The following is a 14,338-nucleotide window of genomic DNA, read 5'->3' on the forward strand; positions in this document are numbered from 1 at the left end:
TTTCTCTGAAGTCCATCCTTTGGCTGGAACAGAAGTGGTGCCTTGTATCACAGAGCAGCAAGGTGGAGGTGAAATAGAGCGTCACCTCTTCCAGACACCAGCCAAGGGGAACAGGGCACACAAAGCTCATTTCTTCCAGGTATCTGCAAGCAGCTGTGGCTGGCACCGCACCCTGTGCCCTCACGAAGACCCTGCTTCAGGAAATCCAACCCCTGGCCATGGGAACAGAACATTTGGGGCCATGGGACGGCGTCAGGGTGCCTGCCTGCCACAGGGCCTTGCCTGCAAACCCACCCTCCTGCTTTTCTGACCTTCTGCCGTGTCTCAGCCCCCTGAGCTTGTTTGGTCCCAGCCCCTGGAAGCAATTCCCAGGGGTGTAGATTGCAAATAGCCCCAGGGGCTTTCCAGTAAGAGGAAACCCTCTGGCCTCGGGGCATCCTGGCTGTTTTGGAGGTGAGTGTCTTCTTTTTGGAGTGTCTTCGGGAGGAGGAGGAACCCGTGGTGGGGAGCACGCCTTCCCTCAGAGCAGTGGGCTGTGGGTTTTAATTAATTACACATGTCCGTAGTACTTTGAGCTTGTGGGCATGGCTATTTGCACTCAGAGCCCTTACCTGCCGTAGATTTTAGAGCTTGCTAAGTGAACAAATTGCTTATTGCCAAGCAGCTTACTGAGCAAAGGGGTGGGTTCACGACACAAAACTTTCCCTTGTGTTTCGTGTTTCGAAGTTGCTCTATTGTGCTTATAAACTACAGCTTAACCCCTTCAAAGAAATCACCTTGGGTGGATGTGCAGGAAGGTGCTCATTTACGCATGGCATTCAGAGTGAGTTACAGCTCCCTTTGTGGTAGGAGCAATAAAACAGCAATAAGATGGAAACAGATACCCGGCTGGATTTGAAGAGAGGCGCAGACAGCTGCTGGGTTGGAATAAGACTCAGCCTCAGCCTGGAGGCAAAACCCAAACTCTGCAAAACTGGAATAAAGCAATTAACTGCAATGAATATTTGAGTGTGTGACTGAACAGGCTGGAACGAGGACTGGAGCTGTGCAGGATGCTTTGGCAAAAGGGCTTCAAATCAAGTTCTAGTGCATTTCTCTGTGTGTTCACGGTAAAGATAACCGAGGGATAAACCATGCAGTAAAGAACAATCTTCACAAACGCTGTTACCTTGGTCTCCCAAGGTAGCCATTTGGCTCCATGGTGTCTCCCTTTCTTCTGTATTTTATTTTTTTTTTTAGACATAAAGTTAGAAAATAAAACTTTGATGTCTTTTCCTGACTTGGGCTGACTGGGACATAGTTTGAGCCTTACTGTCTCCCTCTGTAGGAAACAGAAGATGAAAAAGCCCCAGATTGAAACATAAGGGCTGCAGACAGCCAGTGGTTTCCCCGGCCAGGGCAGTGCAAGACCTTTCATTTCAACAGCAATTGCAGGCATGAGGATATTTTGTTGTCCTTGGAGCAGATGTTGCTAGAACAGGGACAAAAGCTTGTGGAGCTCAGAGCACGCTGTCAGCCCCAAATCCTGTACTAAAATGTGCTGCACGCCCTTTGGGTTTTTCAGGGGAAATAAGAACACAGGACAAAAGCTCCCTGTAAGGATCCAGCATTTTGGCACCTTGGCTAAAGCTGGCAGCTCTCGCCTCTGGGGCCTTGTGCCTCCAGCAGGAGCTGGCAAAATCTGTGCCAGGAGCAGAAGCCCAGCTCCAGCCTCCCAGGCTTTCCTCCAGCCCTGGCAGAGCAGGTGCACGCTCCTCCTCTCTGCTTTCTGGGTCCTGCTCTGTGCCCAGCTCAGTTTTCTTATTTCTCTCGGTGCCCACCAGCTTGTTCAGTGCCATCCGTATGCCAAACCCCTCCCGCTTCTGGAGTCTCTTTTGTTCTGCCAGTCTTTTTTGTTCTGCCAGTCTCTCCAGAAGAGACTGAAAATGCAGTGCAGGGAGAAGCAACTTGCACAGCCCCAGGAGGCAAGGTGCGAGCGGAGCGGCGACGGCCGCAGTTTTGCATCGGGCAGGAGGCTCGCCCTGGTGTGAAACGTGCACACTGGAGCACATGTCAACAAGCAACGTGCTAAAAGAACAAACCACGATCATGAGATGATCCTTTTAATGGTCTCCATGGATACCTGTCCCATGCCGGTGCAGCTGCGGTGGCCCGAAGTGACGATCGGTGGAGTAAGAGGCTCCAGGCTCCGTGAACACGCACGCAGGCACGTTGCCGGGCTCAGCCTCACATTTCGGAGACGCTGGAGAGGCTTTGGAGACGGTGCAGTGCCTGGCACGTAACAGCAAACACAGTGATCTCCAGAGCAGCCCGACAATGTCAAAGCTGCAAATCTGTGTGACGAAAGGTCACCCTGGGGCACGGACACTGCTGCACAGCTTGGTCTGGGAAGAGCTGCAGCACCCGGACCCCAGGCGAGGTTAGGGCTCAGGTCTCCGGCCCTTTATGCACGAGGGGTTCACCTGCATTTAATGAGCCCTGCATTTTAAGCACAAGAACAGTGTTTCCACCAACAGGGACTAGCACGGGAATGCCCAGGACGAGGGGCTGCAGGGTCAGCGCGCTGCTGAGAGGCAGCCACGATGAGAAGCAGGGAAGTGGAAGAAATTTGACAGTGGAAAAAACAGGGACTATTCAACCATAATCTTCTTGCTAAGCCTTGCAGTTAGTTACACTCCCCTAGAGGGTTTATTTCTCTCCCTCTCCTGTTGTGTTTAATCCTCTAATGTAACTGCAAGCATTTGCAATATCCTCATATGTATACAGCCCCCCTCTAAAGCCTATTAAGCCACCGGTTTCAGCGCTCTCTTGTAACGGGAAATGCCACAGGAGACTTTGGGAACCATAAGTGTTTTGATCTGTATTAACTTCGCTGTTTTTAGGCTCTGATTGGTCCTGGCTTCATTTTGAAAGGCCGTAGCGAAGGGCTGAATTTCCTGTTTTAATCGTGCCCCTCTTCTCGGTCTCCCCGTTACGTCTTCTCTGCCAGCCCCTTCAGTCATCAGAAAACAGAGGGCGTCAGAGCGGATTGAAGTAAACCCGTGGGGTTGCAATTGGTCTCTGATACCCGGTAACCGCTCGCTACTGCTGCTGATTAGGACCTGCGGTGTGAGGATTCTCCCTCCTTGTTCATTATTTAATTAGTTACACAGGCACAAAGCCAGTAGGAGTGTTCTTGTACGCGTGTGCCTGCCTTGCAGGGTCCTTCACTGAAGGCTCTCAGGGGAAGCAGCCACCCGGGGAGGTGACGGGGCCCCTGTACCCGGTGACGAGCAGGACATGGCGTGTGGGGCCGTCTGAGGTGTGCAGGCACTGGAGGGAGGTCTCTGCCATGACCTCCCGGGCCTGTGCCCCTGTGGCAATGGCACAGACCGGGTGGCTGGCAGTGGATGTGCGTGTGCCAGGGGTGTGAGAAACGCTCTGTAGGCAGTAACACGGGCTGAGGCGAGGATCTCAGTGAAGCAATTTTATTTGTGATTGCAATGCCGGGCGTCCCACAAGCAGAAGCATGCCTACTAGTTCCATAACATAGTTTATATATATATATATATATATATAATTTTTTTTTCCTCGGTGACCAGGACCTTCCCATTTCCCCATGAGCGGGCAATCCAGGTTCACAGTCTACCCGGTGCCTCACAGACAATACGTGGCTGTCAGTTGCCGGCCTGTTATAAGCCAAATTCCTTTTGAAGGAATTGGAGGCAGTGATGTTTCTTACACATTCGTGATTTTTATTTATTTTTTTTTAATTAGGTCATTTCCACCTAATTGCTCTAAGGGCTCTGGTGGTCTGCATTTTACAAGGTCCCTGCTAAGCACATCTCAGCACCAGATTCTGTCCCTCCAACTAAGGTAATTGTGCAAAAAGGGCATTTTTATTCCCAGAATGGGCAGGGAGCCGCCTTGTAAGCAGGCTTTGGGGCCAGGACTAGGCCCGAGCCTGCCCCTCTCGTTGCCTAGCAACGCACGTGCCATGCAGCCCCGCCCCTCGGGGAGGGGGCGTGGCCGCGGGGAGACCACGCCCACCTCCACATCGCCCCGCCCCTCCTGACACGCGCCAGCACAGCCCCTTCCTGCCGGGCGGGCCGCGCCCTTTGCGCAGGCGCAGCCGCTCCGGGTGCGGGAGGGAGGGGGGGGGGAGAAGAAGGAGGGGGAGGCGCCGCGCCCTCCTCCAAGATGGCGGCGGCGGCGGCGTGCGCGGCGGCGGAGCGCGCAGGCGCGGCTCGGCCTCTTCCTCGCTTCCCATTGGCCGGCGGCGCCCGGCGGCCGCTTCCGGTGGGCGGGGCGGGCAGGGCCGGGCCCCCTCCCGCTGCGCGGCGGGACGCGCCTCAGGCAGCCCCGGGGCCGTCGCCGCCGCCGCCAGCCCCGAGCCCCGCTCGGGCCCTGCCCTGGGGCCCTGCCCTCCGGCCGCCTCTGCCCGGCGCTGGGGGAGGCCGGGGGGGCCGCGGCCGCTGCATGGCCGCCGCCCGTGCCATGAGCGCAGCGCGGCGCCCGGCCTAGAGCCGCCCCGAGGGAGCCGCCGGCAGCCATGGTGAGTGCGGGGCCCGGCCGGGGCCTGCCCGCCGAGGGGGAGGCCTGAGGGGGGTGGGGGGGGCCGTGGGGAGCGGGCCCGGGGGTGCTGCTGCCGCCCCTGCCCTCCGCCGCCGCGCCCTGCCCGCTGCCGCTGGCCGCACCGCCGAGCCGGCCCCCATCTGCCCCCCCACCCCCTCTTTTTTCCCCTTTTCTCCGTGCCCAGAGGCAGGAAGAGGAGATCTCGGTGCCAGGGGGGAGCCTGCCCGGTGGGGGGGGTGCAGCGGTGCTCGGCACCCCCATGGCCGCCTTAAGGCTCGTTTATTTTCCTTAATATTTTATATATTTTTCTGGTTGTTTTTCTCTTATTCTGCCCGGAGGGAGACCTGGCACTGCAGAGCTTGTCGGCCAGGCAGGGGGGAGCCGCAGACACCCATTTTGCAGGTACCCGGTAAGCAGGGAGCTGCCCCCGGCCCTGCCTCCCTGCAGGGTCCCCCCGGGGAGGGCGGCAGCCCCCGCGCTGCTTTTCAGCCCCTTCTATTTTCAGCCCTCGGATGTCTCCGGCTCGGCCTCCTCAGCCCCCTTTTTGTCAGGAAGTCGGTTTGTAGCTGTAAATTTGTCACCCGCCGTGCCGATGGGCTCCTGGCTCGGCTGCCAGGTGTCACTCACGGTTCTTAGTGCGGCCTCCCCTGAAGCTACAGCCCAGGGCCGTGCTCCCCAGGTGGGTTTTTTCCCCGCGAGTCCCCCAGCTTCAGGAAGATGAGCGGCTGCCGTGGCTGGATTTTGAGGGCTGGGCAGGCCCGTGCAGTGCAGCGAGCTGTGGCTGTGCTTGTGGAACGAGGTTACAGAGTTCTGTGCTTCGGGGAGCACGCCAGTAAATACAGCTGGCAAAAGGGCTGCTTATTTCTTCCTTTTCCTTCCTGGAGCCGTATGCTTCCAGCCTGCTGTGTGCCGAATCCCCTCTTGTTTTGTTTTTTTTTTCCTTGAGCATTAAATACTCAGTTCAGTGCCAAGCCAGGCACTGGGTATGGAGGTGAGGAGCAGGCAGGGGCTGTGCTGCAGAACTGGCTGTTGTAACGCTTTGTGTGGCTGCAGTTTGGGGTTTTCCTCCCGTTCTCATTCCCTTGGAGCTGTGGATGGGTCAGTTCTGCTGCCTGTGTGCCCTGCTGCCCAGAAACAGTGGGGAAAGCGTGAGGATGAGCTCCTGCGAGGCGTGCTGGGAATAAATACTGCGTAATTAAACGGTGCTGTCAAAATACAGGCTTGGGGGATCAGGCTTCGTTAGTTAAACTGGGTTTAAGCAGTAGGGGGGTGGTGAGTTAGGGCCTGGGCAGGAGCAGAGAGAAAACCGAGGTGGTGTGAGGGGCATCAAGGGCACGAGGGGAACTGCAGCGGGCTCCTGGTGTAAACAGGTGGCAGTGCGGTGTGCTCCACCTCCCCCCATGGCTCAGGAATGCTGTGCTGCCACTAAGAAGCTATTTGGTCTCGCAGGAAGCTGGGATCAGCCTCTTGCTTTGTGAGGTATCAATTCCTGCGGGCTTTGCGGTCGTGGCACCGAAGCTGGTGCCGTGCCAGGCTGCTGAGCCCCGTTTAGCAGAGATGCAGCTTCCAGGCGGTGGCTTTCTGGGGAGAAGGTGTGCGCCAGCCCTGGTGACGTCGTGACATCTTTGTAGGCAAAGAAAACGGTGTAAAACTTGGGCATCTCAAACGGATTTCTTTGGGGTTGGGTCGGTGGGCTCTAAACTAGCTCCACAAAGTGCTCGTGTGCTTCCCAGACGAGTGTTAGGTTTATTCTAGGTGATATTAAAGAATATTCAAAATGAATATTTGTGGACCAAGTCATCAACACTCGTGTTTCGCATCCCAAGAAGCCATGCGGTTGTTTCACCTCTGATCCTTTCGCCCTTTTTCTGCTCCTAGTACCCCGAGGGGAGGCTCAGAGAGCAGCGGTGATGCCCAGAGCCCAGCAGCCACCCTCCAGCTGCCTCCTCACCTCCCCGGGGGGCTGTGAGGCAGGCACTGACCTCCTGGAGAATGTTCTCTTTGTGTAGCTGGGACTTGTGTCATGCCAGCAGCTAGAAGAATATCTTAGGAGTAAGGTTTCTATCCCAGAAAGGCTGTTTTGGGAGGTGTAGGGGCTTTAAAATGGCACGGGAAGCCGCTGGTGCTAGCTACGAAGCCGGGCGCTCTTCTTTCCTGTTGTCAGCAGCCCTCGGGCGTGCGCAGCGAAACGGGAAGCGTCCACCACGAGCAGCAGCAGCCGGCCCAAAAAAACCCGGGTCCCTGTTCTGCGTGAGGCAAATATAACTCTGCAGAGCTGGGAGGAGGCAGCGGGCGTGGGCAGCTCGGCTCCTTCGAAGTTTTTCCCGGCAGCATCCCGGCTTTGATTTTAGAGCCCCCGTTATCAGCTTGCTTTTTTTTTTTTTTTTTTAGCAGTGAGCGCTGTCATTTCTTACGCTTAAAGCTTCCTCTGAAGAGCCCACGGTGGTGTTTAAACCTTCCACGTGCTGGGAAGTCCGGGATGCCTGGAGTGCTGGATATCCAGCCAGGGGGCTGGCGAGCTGCATGTGGTTTCCAGGGAGCTTGCTGCTGAGTTACCCGAGCAGCCCACGTTTTTTGTGCGCTGCTGAGCTGGTGGCCCGGGGGCTGGCTGAACCGAGCCCCTGTCAGTGGCCCCGCTGCCTGCAGCTGGAGCTTGGGCTGCTGCTGCCTGGCTGGGAAGCTGGCAAACCCTGGGGACAGCCTCCAGGAGGAGATGGAGAGGAACCCGGTGAGGCTGCAGAGCGCTGCAGCAGGCAGGAAGCGCTGGTGCTTGGCGAGGTCGCCTCTGCACTGCAGGGAGGCCTGTGAGGTGGAGAGGAGATGGAGCGGGGCCTCCCTCCCTCAGCTCCCATCCTGCCACCGTCAGCAGCAGCGCCGGGCCCCTGGTGTGGCAGCCTGAGGTTCTGGCCGCCTCCTGGTATCTCCTTAGTGCACAGCTGAAAAAGAAAAGTAAATCTTTTCAGAAAGCGTTCTGACTCGCCGCACTGTGCGGGGAAACGAGAGAATAGGAACTGGTAAGTCCTCGCCTCAGCTCGAACATCTGGCTTCCTTTTTCGGCCTGCAAGTCACGTCACTTTTTCTGCCCCTCCGGAGCATTATCCCCATTTTATTAAATCCTGAGACGAGAGCTAAGACTTAATGCCCGCAAACCGCTTCACGGATTTACCTTCTCTGCAGCAAAGCCTCCGTGGCTGCGGGAGGCAGCACGGCGCACTGCGGGGCCGGCCGGTGGTGCTGAGGCATCGTTGGCAAACCTGGGTTTAACTCAGCTCTGGCAGAGCTAAAAGAAAGAGGAATCAGAACTGGGTTTGCAGTGGGAAGGCAGGTCTCCAGTGCAGCTGGGAAGGGGGCTTCCCCCTTGGCTTTGTCTTGGTAGGACGGTTACGTGTGAGTACCTGTGAGTGGTGTGTTACATGCACCATGTTTCGAAGGCCTGGGTAAGCTCTACGGCCTCCAGTGAGGCTAAAAGGTATTTAGGCAACGTTGTGGAGCCTCAAGGTCCATCAGATGAGTTTAACGCCCATCGTTAGGTGGTGCCTGTTAGCTCGGGAAGAAGGATCTGCCATTGCTGCGTGCAAAATAGGAGAAAAAATGCCAAGGAGCTTTTGTATCTGATGACTGGCTGGTCACATAATGCATCCTAAAATCCCTCCGAACCCTTGTCCTGTGCCAGTCAGCTCCCTGGCAGCACCTATATTCCTATATTTGCGTTTGGGTCGCTGCTGCCTTCCTGCATCCCAGGTGTTCCCGTGGCAGTCCTCTACTCCTGTGAGAGAAGCGAGGCCTCTGCCAGCTTCATTTGTCCCAAGTAGAACATCATTTGTGGAGGTGGAGCGTGCAGCATCTGCCTCCCGCTCTGTACAGGTCTGCTCCTTCCAACCGAGCACAAATATTAATGGTTTGGTAGAGGAAGAAGCAACTCAGGTTTTCCCATACAGATTATCTTGCACACAAGCACCTAAAGCTTAGGGGAGGTGTTTCTGCTGTGGGGCAAGGCGTTTTCCAACCTTCCCCTGACACACACACATCTTACAGCTTTCTGTAACAGTTCGTGATTCCTACTTACAGACAGCAGAGAAAACTTTCACTATACCTGTTTCCGACTCTTTTAGCAACATGGTAAATTCGTTAATTCCCAATCTTCCCTGATCCCTCTCCTGGGGGAATCCTGCCCAGAGTTAATTTCTTTTACAATTTTCCAACATGCTGCATTTGTGCTCCAAATCATCTTGTATTTGGTTCAGCATCTCCAAGTTTCGTAGCTGGGTCTGCACGCCTCTGTCTATTTTTAGCGGTTTGATTTAATATTTTATTACAGCTTTAATGGCAGCATGAATTTCTTTCAGAGAGGGGTTGTCATATTTCCTTTTTTCCCCCTTTTTTTGCGAAAAGGAGCCAGGATGCTGAAGTCAGCGTTGAAGGCAGGGGACGTTGCCTTCTAGATGAGTTTTTTTGATCTTATGGGAGATAATTTTGTCTGAAAATCCTGTGTTGTGCCTGGGTGATGCTGTCCTGCCTCGCCACTGTCCCCCTCCACGTACCGGTGTCGGTATGGGGCCAAAGGCTGAACCATGCACTGCTGCTGGGCTTTCTCCGTGCCAACACAAAGCAAGGGAAGAAGGCGATGCAAGGAGCTGCAAGGACAGCCGGGACGCCAGGAGAAATGGTTTGCCCTCGATGGGGAAAAGGTGCGGGAGGAAGAGGCAGCTTTGCAGCAGCTTGCTGCAGACTTTGGGCTGCTGCTTCTTGCTTCCCGCGAGCCAGGTCGCGCTGACCCGAGCCCCCTGTGCCGAGGGGCACAGCCCTGAGAACTCCCCCGGAGGCTTCCTGCAGCGCTTCCCCAGAGCCCAGGAGATGTGAGGCCGAGGAGCAGGCGGCTGGTGTGAAACACCCCAAAGCGCAGAAGCGTTATCGATAGCAACATCTTGTTTGCCTTTCAGCGGAGGAGATGTTTTGTCTCAATGTGCTATTCTTTGGAAACGTTCAAACGAAGTCCTGCGGAGTTATTCCCATGGTGAGCCTTACCCGCATCAGTTCCATAAATGCTCTTAAGTGCCCAACACAAGTTCTAACGCTCTTGCCAGGAATTAAATTTGCAGTACTGCGGGTTTTTCTGTTCTTCAGCGGGGTCTTATAAAACATCGTGCTTTGTGTACAGCGACCACCTCCCTGGAAAGCAGGTCTGGCTGCTGTAGCATTGGGCAAGGTATAATCCTTGTCCCGAGCTCTCTGTAGCACAAACCTTGCTTTGATGTCCCTTTGTCTGTGCTGGGAGAGTTTTTCACCAAGGTAAGGGGATTTTTCGATGCAGTCAGAATCTCAGCAGGGGCTCCCTTTGTGTAGAGGGAGCTGCCGATGAATAGGAGTGCCATGGTAAGAAACCTGCTGAATAATCCTCGGCTTCTTACATTCACTTTCTCCTTTGCTTGCTGTAGTACTTTCAATTTCCATCTCTGCAGACGTGCTCGCTTCCAGAGACTCCTAAAGGTCGGGTTGCAAACGGCTGCAGTTGGGTGTTTGGCCCCTGTCACTGAGCTGCCTGCAGGCTCAGATAAATAGGGGTTTGCTTTCACGGTCCTGCTGGCAGTGAAGTATTCGAGAAGTGTTTTGGAAAATCTGTTAATGCTTCTTGGACAGCTCAGCGCTGATATGCGGGGTGCCAGGGTTACTGCTCCTATCGCATCTGAACTCTTCTCCAGTCTCCTCCTCCCTGGTCAAAGGAGCCACCACGTTTGAGTGAGTCACAAGGAAGAAAGCTTTTGATGTATCAAATGCCCATCTGTAAGAGCATTCACAGTGCTCTTTGTAGGAAGACTCAGTTAAAACGTGACAACCGGTGCTTGTTTCAGACTGACTTCAACTCAGAAGGCTGTGCTTTGTGGGATCCTTCCTAAATTCATCTTACAAATTGCTGCTGCTGCTGTTTGTCGCAGCCCGTTTGAGCGAGGTGCGCGCAGTTTCCTTAACACTGCAGTTTTTGATTTCTTCCTGGCGTGCTCTCCAGCCCCGATATACTTCTGTCTGAAATCGTGCAGCCTTGAGGGCTGTTCCCCACCTGCCTTGTTAACACCCAGCTTACCCCAGATAAGATGCTGGAGATCCCCAGACTAGCGCTACCTCAAAACGCGAGAGCTGGTTGCGTTTGGCTGGGCAGCCCTCGGGGCTGTTTGCTCAGGCCTGGATTCCCCTCCCTGGAGAAGAGGGAAGTGACCTGCACCCCGTGGCCATCGCCTCGAGCAATCCCACAGGAGCCTGGCCCCATGAGGACGGGCAGGGCCCTCCTGTCCTCATCGTGGGCTGGCACAGGGAGTCCTGATGGGTCCTGATGCCACCATTGCGAGCCTGTTCCCTGTAGGTGGGGGGTGCTGGGCTATGTTATATGGGGTTTAAGCTGCCGGCGTACACTGGGAGGCAACCAGGGAGATCCCAAGCACCGTGTGGAGCTCCAGCAGCCATAAAGCAGCGTGTGGCCGGCCCCGTGCAGCCTGGAGGGCACGCGGTATGCCGGGCCCCGTTCCTCTGGTGGTGCCCGAAGTAGAGGGGCTCCACGGCGGGGCTTGTGCCGGTGCCACGGCTGAGTCTGCCTGTGCTTTTGCCGGGTTGCTGCGCTTGTTTTATTCATCTGGTAGGTTTCTAAAAGAATTTGTAGGCGTCGAATTTTAATGCTTTATGCCTGCTGCGTTTCCATGCGTTACCGAGCACCTTTTGTGAAGAGCTGAGCCAGTGCTAAATGCTCCTTGGAGGACGCGCTTCCCCGGGGTTGACTCTCACCATGAAGAGCCTCCAGTTTAGGAGGGAGCTGATTTGGCCACTTGAGCCTGCTAATCAAAGCTCAGCCTTAAAACCTGCAGCCTGGTTAACCGAACCTGCCTGTAGAAGAAGATTTAAGAAACGTGAGCCCGTAGGTATTCTAAAAGGTGCCTGATTACTCGTGTACCAGGCGGTGTTTACAGGTAAGATGATCTCTTTATCCTGTTCGAGGAATCAGCTTATTGCTGCTGCCTCTCCGTAGCCCGCTCTGCGCAGCAGCCTTCAGCCTATGATCGTTTTTAGTCCCCAGCTGATGTTTACATTGAATCCTGAAGTGTAATCTGGCATTTCTCAGCTGAGGAGCCGTAGAGGCAGCTGTCGTGCAGGACAGCAGCTCCATCACAGCACAGGGACTGCGTGCAGCGTGGTGCGTTTGCTGCTTTGCCTCGCTCCTGTTGGTTGCCTTTAGATAGCACAGTAATTCCTGACATCTGTTGTAGATCTCTGGCCTGAATTGTGGGATAAGAGAAAAGTTTGCAAAATCAGCATCTCATCAGCGAGCCGCTGGACTCACGGCTCCTGAAACGAGTGGGCCAGGCGACCGGGTTGTGTTCTGCAGCCGGAAAATCTCTCGAAAAGGCACCAGGAGCCCGAGCTGTTCTCAGAGCGCAGAGTGAAGCCGAGCCTAGTTTCTGTTCATTAAACCACAAAAACATGTCTGAAATGCAACGAGGAAACTGAGAGTAAAGACAGAGCACGGCTGATATCATCAGCAACGTACTGCAGGGGAGCACGTACGTGATGGGCTGTGCGCTGCTTTGTGTTTGAAGACTTCAGGGTGAGCCTCGTAATGCTGTTACCGAGACCCTTGGAATGCGTGTGAAAACCCAGACTTGTAAAGCTGTTAGCTGGAAATGATTAAAAGCAGCAAGTATTCAAGTAACGCGGAGCTCTGCCTCTGCAAAGCATGCGTTCAGCCTTTCCAGAAGATGTGTTGGGTATCACACAGCTTTTTTTTTTTTTTTTTAAGCACTCCAGAATTCTGATTTTTGTTGCTAAAAATAACACCCCGCTTCGGTTCTTTCATGAGCTTGGCGGCGTGGAGCGGCTCGAAGCTGCTCTGAGGGATGGCTGCAGCAGCGACAACGGCTGCGCTTTGCTGACGGCAGCAGAAGGAAGGCTGCTGTGAGCCACACCAGGCTCGGGGTGACCCCGCCATCTTCTGGGGCTGTAATTAGGAGCTGCAGCTGCTCATTGTCACCTTAGGTTAGGGTTTGGGCAGGGAGGGGTTCCGGAAGCCACCCCAATAATTGGTGAAGTCAGAGCCTAAATAACTATGTTAGGACACGTGCACGGGTGTTTGAAGTGTATAATTACATTCCACAGCTTCCACTGCATGCTTAAAAATGATTTACAACGCTAAATAATATGGATAAAAGGAAGAAAAACCAGCTAGAGTGTTTGTGTGTGTATACATAGAGCCATGCCAGTGAGTAGCTGCACCGAGTTGGAAGCAGGAGGCTCCCAGGTGGAAGGGGATGGGGCAGGGTCACTTGGAGGCAGCAAAGATGGAATTAATGAATTTTGTTACACCAGCAGTTGCATTGTGGTAGGTCTGTGTTTTCTTTTAACCTTACCCCCTGGCTTACTGGTGGCACGATGGAAATTCCTGCTGGGAACACTTCAAACCAGAGGTAGGGTTTTTCCTAAATGCTTTCTTGCAGTCCCTCCCCTCCTGGACGAGCTGATACCAGCACGAGAAGCAGACGTAGCTGATGCTCCTTCTAGCTGAGTGCCTGAAACGTGCTAAGATCCAAACCTCGATAAGCAGCAGGAGGCTGAGCTGTGGTGGGCTGCGTCTCGTGCTGCTGCTGGTAGGAAGGGGGTATGAAAGGAGGTTTGAAACCATAGGAAGTCAGGGTTGCGTGCGGCAAAATCCCCCTTCAGCATCCGAGGAGGCTGGTCCAGGGCTGCCCGAAGATCAGCTGGAGTCACCTGCGGAATGTTGCAGCCTCAATTGACATGTTAGCAAACAACCGAAGCCCTCGTAGAGGGATTACCTTAATTTTGGTTTAGCAATACCCATTTCCAAACGCATTAAAACAAAAACCAGCCCTTTTTACAGTTATCCTCTGCCTGGGATGCTGTATTTAGAGCATCATTTGTATGATTGATGCTCAGCTGAGCTGTTAATAGCAGCCATTAAAAGGTTAACAGCTTGGGTTTTTATGGCAAAGCATTAGAGAAGGGCTTTCTGCTACCAGAAATAATCGCTTTCCTTTTTAAAAGCATTTATTTATGAAAGTAAAATGTGACAGCCGGGCACGGCCACTGAGGCTGATGCGTTGGAGCTGTTTGGAGCATATGACTGTCCTGCTTCGGATGTCTTAAGAGAATGCAAAATGGAAAAAAAAAAAAAAAAAAAAAGGCAAATCTACTCTAAATGAAAGCTCTTCTGGAGAAAAAAATAAATAAATAGCTTTATAAGCACTTTCCTGTTTTCCAGAATGATCGTTTGTAAGAGGGGAATGTCTTTATATGTAAGAGAAATCAGTTAATGGCTCTTACATCTCCAAATGCGATTTTACGATAGCTCTGAAGCCGGCTGGTTTCATTGCACCTTTCTCTTTTTTGGTGCTTTGCTGGACGGAGAAGCTCTTTAAGCGTGCAAGCACTTGATAGCAAACCTTACAATTTCTGCCCAAAGAGGATTCACAGCTGAGAACGCAGCTTCCTTCATTCTTCTGAGGGTATGAGATGTCTGTTAAAGGTTGGAGCTGATAGATAAACGGGCTGAGTAAGCAGCCACACACCTCTCGCTCGATAAGCTAGTGAAACACCCTTAACAAACGTGGTGAGACTGAATTGGGGATGGGATGGGATGGGTGTGTGAGCTCCCAGCCTGATCCCGGTCACACGGGGCACTTTCTCTGAGGGTGGACGATTTCCAGGGACGAGGTATGGAGCGTGGACATCCGTGGCCATCTAGGAAGAGGTGCGTTTGCTTTCTTCCATGCGCCAACACCTCGGGCAC

General features: G+C 54.0%; 1 protein-coding gene across 3 annotated transcripts in view; it reads left to right on the forward strand.

The window, feature by feature from the left end:
* Window positions 1–4,306: 4,306 nt before the first annotated feature.
* XPO6 (exportin 6) overlaps window positions 4,307–14,338 on the forward strand; it is a 52,562-nt gene continuing 42,530 nt past the window's right edge. For 2 of the 3 annotated variants that reach the window (XM_084536333.1, XM_084536334.1), the window contains exon 1: window positions 4,307–4,534. In XM_084536333.1, coding sequence (XP_084392459.1) covers window positions 4,532–4,534 — 3 coding nt within the window. In that variant the 5' untranslated portion in view covers window positions 4,307–4,531. The remainder of the gene's footprint in view (window positions 4,535–14,338) is intronic. The other variant, XM_084536335.1, reaches the window with a different exon arrangement.

This window comes from Aythya ferina (assembly GCF_964211825.1).
Source record: "Aythya ferina genome assembly, chromosome: 15".
NCBI lineage: Eukaryota > Metazoa > Chordata > Aves > Anseriformes > Anatidae > Aythya > Aythya ferina.